The 6,278-nt window shown below is 44.2% G+C and overlaps 1 protein-coding gene across 1 annotated transcript; it reads right to left on the bottom strand.

The window, feature by feature from the left end:
• Nucleotides 1–694: 694 nt before the first annotated feature.
• On the bottom strand, nt 695–5,439 carry LOC311319787 (protein FAM180A; the record flags this gene model as incomplete). The annotated part of the gene is made up of 3 exons (XM_084451391.1): nt 695–1,024; nt 1,126–1,223; nt 5,367–5,439. The coding sequence occupies 3 exons, from the start codon at nt 5,437–5,439 to the stop codon at nt 695–697; spliced, it is 501 nt and encodes a 166-aa protein (XP_084307517.1).
• Nucleotides 5,440–6,278: the final 839 nt, after the last annotated feature.

Here is a 6,278-nt window from a genome sequence, read left to right as displayed (position 1 = left end):
GGGAATATGATAAATGCATTTCTGACAATTATGTCAGTTGAAATTATGAAAATGTAAATAATTAATTTCATGACTGTTTTAGAACTGTAACGTACTGAAATGTATGCTTTTCTAAGGAACAATCTTTCTTTGAGAATAACACTGTAATCACAGAGGTCCACTTTACAACAGTTTGTACATTCACCAACTGTGCACTTCTTCAAGCCTAACAACATTACCAAGTTGATAATAACCAAGCATATCAATGAAAACTGAATGTAAATAAATTGAAGAGACATATTATACCAAAGCAGAAACAACATTAAACTGATCAACAATGTCATTTTGAGTCTCAGTGCGAGATAGACGTCACACATGAAGTATATCAAGAATAGCATTGTTTACTTTAGCTGTAATGAATAAATACAGAACTGTTTGTAGAGTGAAAATTTTATATTGTTTATAAGTTTCCTTCCATAGACAGGAGATACGATTATACCCGCTCTGGAAGAGCCCTATGTCATGGGACAACCTGCACTCTATAGAAAATTGAAACCAATGTCCAGATGTAAAAATCACCATCTTCACACTAGGAGCTACTGTCAGCCACCCGCAGTCACAAACACAAGCAGGGGTTTCCCAGCAGCTGCCAGACAACCACACAGAGAAAGTGCCTGCTGGTGGTAGATGTGCATGGCCCTGTTTCCGCAGGGTCCTAGGGCCCAATAAGGTCCTGTTTGATAGCTTGGTACAAGCTGACGAAGGACTCTGCCCACACCTCCCTCTGGTGGCTGGAGGTGACGTTGGAGAGGCGCTGAGCTGTGTACACCATGGTCAGAACCGTGCGCTCAAAGTCATTCAGCCGCAGGTGGCCGAGGTGGTTGGAGAGGTCGGAGGTCAGCCGGCGGACCTCGGTCAGCTTCCTGGGGAGAATGTCCTCGCATACGACCTCCAACTTCCTGGTCTGACGGAGGGAGGACAGCTCCGCGTCCGCCACTGAGAACGGGCTGCGCTCGTCTCCGAACCGCAGGCCTGATAGCATGATCTAACAGACACGGGCAAGAGAGAGACCCCATCACTGCAAAGCCAGATACAGTTACTGGTCCATAGGTCCTGTATGATTAGTTGTTATCCTAAATCTCTCACCTCGAAGAGTAGATTGACATCTTCTACGGAGTGCTGGATGGTGGGGTTCACCATCGAAGCCACGCCCCTCTTCACTCTCACCGCTGACGGGAAGAGGGCTGATGGTGAGGAGAGAGCAAGAAAGAGAGAGAGAGAAATAGAGAGAGAGAGAGAAAGAGAGAGAGAAAGAAAGAGAGAAAAAGAGAGAGACAGAAAGAGGGAGAGAGAGAGAGAGAGAGAAAGAGAGAGAGAGAGAGAGAGAGAGAGAGAGAGAGAGAGAGAGAGAGAGAGAGAAAGAGAGAGAAAAAAAAGAGTGAAGAGAAAAAGTTAGTCTTCACCAAATGTTTTCGCTCGTGTTGTGAGACGGGCGTATGGATCAAATGAATCACCGGTTTGGATGAGTTCCAACGACAAGACTAACAGTCTGTCCTCCTTGGACCACTCTGACAGGCGCAATAAATAACGCCGGTCCGTTTGAGCCGTGGTAATGTTGGGCGTCGGAACCCGGTGAGGCCCAGACCAGATCTCAGAATGTTTCAGCTTGAGACACCTGAGATCTACGGAGGAGACTTGAGCCCAGGCTTCAAAGGCGGAGGAGGAATCAAAGCCCGGTGAAGCAGCACATGGGGTCCAGACTCTGGGTGGGGGCAGAGGGCGGGAGGCTTGGGGGGAGTGGAAGAGGGCGGGAGGCTTGGTGGGAGTGGAAGAGGGCGGGAGGCTTGGGGGGGGTGGAAGAGGGCGGGAGGCTTGGGGGGGGTGGAAGTCTGTTCTTCATGGAGAAACGCTGCTCTCACATCAGAGCAGGTCAGAATCAGACCATGGTTTTGATATGTGTGCAAATGAGAACAATGTGATTATTTAGTCATGGGAGGAAGCTCCTGAGATAGAGAAGACCTCTTAACCTACTGTATGTCTTGTGATTGGTTGATTTACGTACATAAACATGGATCCCCACAACAACACATTTTCTTCTTAAAGCTCTGTGCTTCAGTGTCTCTGTAGATACTAAACACACTACAGAACCTGGGCTGAGTTTCCCAGAGGCATCGTAGGGCTACGTTCATCGTAAGCTATGGCGTTCATCATAGCGCTACGATGAACGTAGCGCTACGATGCCTCTGGAAAACTCAGCCCTGGTCTGCTCCTCCTGAAAACTGAGCCAAGATTCTCTGGCTGGTTTTATTAATGCATATTAAATCTGGATCTGATAAGACAAAGTAGTTGAGCCTGGAGTGATATGGCTCAGATAAAAGCACAGATGAGTCCGAGAGGAAGCCAGCCAGCCAGCCAGCCAGCAGACAGGCAGTCAGCTAGCCAGGTGAACAGACAGACAGGCAGATAGACAGATAGATAAACAAGAATGACTGACCGATTGTGTGTGTGTGTGTGTGTGTGTGTGTGTGTGTGTGTGTGTGTGTGTGTGTGTGTGTGTGTGCGTGTGTGTGTGTGTGTACTGTATGTGTGTGTGTGTGTGTGTGTACTAATAAACTAACAGATGTCCCCACAAGGATAGTGAAATAAGAAAAAAAAATCCTTGTGGGGCCCTTGTGGGGCCTAAGGTTAGGGTTCAATTTAGGGTAAAAGGAGGGTTTAGGGTTTGGGTTACAATTAGGGTCAAAGGTGTGTGTGTGTGTGTGTGTGTGTGTGTGTGTGTGTGTGTGTGTGTGTGTGTGTGTGTGTGTGTGTGTGTGTGTGTGCGTGCGTGTGGGTGTGTGCGTGTGTGATCATAAGAAAAGTAGAAAATGTATTTTGTGTCCACCTCACTCCAAAACACTGTAAAATAATACCTACAATATCCTTAATAAAAAACAGTAGAATACCTACATGGCCAGATCAAAAGCAGCTATGCAAACCTTTATGGCATGGTTGTCATTTAGGGACTATCAATTTTCTGCAGCATGCTGGAAACTATTTAAAAGTTACATTTAGATGCATAACTCATTCAGATGTTCAAAGAACAAGAAATTGTAGTCAGAAATAGTCAGATATTGGACAACCTTACCAACAATCACGTTTGCACACTCTCCTCACTATCCTGTATCAATCAATCAAGCAAATGCAAATACTGAAATATTGACTTTGTGTGTGTGTTTGTGTGTGTACGTGTGTGTGTGCGTGATCATAGGAACAGTAGAAAATGCTGTCATTACTGTGTGTCCACCTCACTCCAAAACACTGTAAAATAATACCTACAATATCCTTAATAAAAACAGTAGAATATCTATGTGGCCAGATCAAGAGCAGCTATCCAAACCTTCATGGCATGGTTGTCATTCTTTGGGGACTATCAGTTTCCTGCAGCAGCTCTTGGTTGGAACGCTTCCACTGTTTTCATATTGGAAGCAGGTGCAGATCGTTACTGCGCACGGTGAGCCCAGTAGCTGACACTTCAACTGAGATGGAACTTGAAATACATCCGTCCGTCAAGACTGCTTTCATGGAGCCAACGTTTAAGGTCCTTTAGACACTGGGACCAAATGGTTCACTAGAACAGGTGGTTGTGGATGTCACCCGTGCACCAGTGAAACACAGGACAGGCCATACAAGCCAATCCAGTCTTTATAAACAGTCTGAGAATTGATTAAATACTTTCAAATGAAATGGCATGTTTCTGATATGAGATAAATCCAGGATTATGAATTCCAGAGAAGCACCAGTGTTAAGATAGTAAGGTCAAACCCTGATGAAGGCTCTAAGCTGAAATGCGTAGGTCCAGTTTTCTATCTGTGTAGCCATGCCATAATAAAGGCTTTTTAACTTTCAATATACAACAGAGTTGCCTTGGATTTTTCAAGTTTCTTATCCTGCACTCCACTCCCCATTTGTGGGTATGTGCAAGGACTCACTTGAACCTGTTAGCTTCTATGAATGCACCCTAACCAAAGAGCACCTGTTAGCTTCTATGAATGCACCCTAACCAAAGAGCACCTGTTAGCTTCTATGAATGCACCCTAACCAAAGAGCACCTGTTAGCTTCTATGAATGCACCCTAACCAAAGAGCACCTGTCAGCTTCTATGAATGCACCCTAAGCAAAGAGCACCTGTTTTGACCAATTTGACTTAAAGGACCCAAGCAGCGCTCCTTCTTCTTTCTTTCATGTGTTACATAGTAAGTTGAGGATCTGTGTCAGTACAAGTATGTGCTCCCGGTTATCTTTTATGAATGCCAAAGAGGAGGTCTGTGCTCCGCTCTCTTCCGCTACATCAGTGTCAATATTGTCCATCTGGGGGACATGTGTACTTCAGAGGGATCGAACCAGCTGGAGAGAAAAGGATGATTTCTCTGTCACCTCCTCACTCGTCCTCTCCATCTCTAAACCAACACAGATGGTGTTAGATGCTTTGAACATAATCATCAGGTCCTGAAATGTACAGGATCTTACAGCAGGGGTTACTGGGCTGAGGTATGCAACTTTCTTCTCCCCTTGGCTGTAGGAGGAGCTGTAATAGATAAGAATGGAATTTCTGATATCAAGTAAAAATGGGGTCGGTCACATAATTCCACTAGTTGGATTTCTTCCGAACCTCCAAATCACTTTTTGGTTCAATGAGAAGGTGCAGCTGGACAAACAAGGAACACAAATGATTAGAACAGCTATAAACTGTTAAAAACAATTTAAACTGATTTGCTTATTTATAATTAAATATGATATAAGGTTATATTTTTGTGAGCTCCTACTACTGTACAGTATGTAGTACTGCAAGTTATTTTGTAGTGTTAGTACTTTATGGCAGATACAGTATGTATTTATACTTTGATAAGATCTTCAGCATAGTCAAAAACAGACCATCACCTACTGTATAGTTTACAACACCTATTGATTACAGGTTTCCCTATTATGAAGCGTTAACTTATTATATTATTATTATATAATAATATAATAAGTTATATAATATATATAATATATATTATTAGTGTGTAGGAGTTTCCTGCTGTAGCACCTGAACCCTGACATCAATTGGAATGGTATGACCCTGTGCTGTTACCATAGCAGAATGGTCATTACGCAAAGGAGAACATTAGACTATTAACCATAACTCCTCTAAATCCTGAGTTGGAAATAAGCAGATTCACTGTATTTTATTATCTTATGTTGGTCTTTTATCTAAATACAACTAATTTTCAACCCATATTCCCGTATTCCTACGCCATAAGCAGAGTTTCAAAGTATGAGCAAGGAACCACCGCTCCATAGCACATTGAGAGTACAGACAGTATAATGAATCGATACATTCATAACAGGCGTTCAGCGAGTCTTACCTTTGTTGCGTCTCAGACTGGCACACATGTGAATAGAGCAGTAGAGCAGAGTGAGCATCTTCCACAGCGCCATGGTGGCCCCTGCACCCATCAGCACACACAGCCAGGGTCACAGCCCAGAGAGAAGTACACGACGACCTCCAATGCACAGACACTCCAAAAAGAGAGAGAGAGAGTTCAAATATCCATCACACCACTGGAAGTCCTCTCTCCTGTCAGTCCAAAGCCTTCATCACTCCCTCTTCTCTTCCCTACTGCTTTCTTTTCGTTTATGCCTCCCACAACACACTTCTCCTCCTTTAATCCCTCAACTTCTCTCTCTCTCTCCTCTCTCTCTCCTCTCTCTCTCTCTGTGTTGACAGCTGGTAGTCATAAGGGTCCCAAAGGCAGCTGCTGTATCTCCTGCGGACTGCTGTCTCCCTCCTGCCTGATATTCACATCAAACGCCATCAATCATCCACATCCACATCCTCATCTACATCATCATCATCTCCACTAACATTGTCGTGATCATCATCATCATTATCATCATCATCCCTGTCTACCACCTGCAGCAGTGTCATGCCCAACTGTAACGTTCTGGTCAAAGACACCCCCATATATCCATCGTCATCCTCATAGCTTGGACCCCGCAGCCCCAGAACACTGCTCCTGACTCAGGGAGGTGGTCTCCTACAGGGGGGTGTTGTTCAACTATCGTCCACTAGAGGTCCTCAGTCCATCATGGTTGACATGCAGCACTACCGAGTATTTGATGAAAAGCAATGCCAGCATGTTACGGGTCATGCAGCTTTTAATGGACGTCTTTTGTTATTTGATCATGGTTATTAGGCTACCTACAATTTCTTGTTCTCGGAACATCTGAATGAGTTTTGCATCTAAATGTAACTTTTAAATTATTTCATTGTTTCT

This window comes from Borostomias antarcticus, assembly GCF_949987555.1.
Source record: "Borostomias antarcticus genome assembly, chromosome: 16".
NCBI lineage: Eukaryota > Metazoa > Chordata > Actinopteri > Stomiiformes > Stomiidae > Borostomias > Borostomias antarcticus.
Note: the sequence above shows the minus strand (reverse complement) of the source record. Positions and strands in the feature narration are given on the sequence as shown.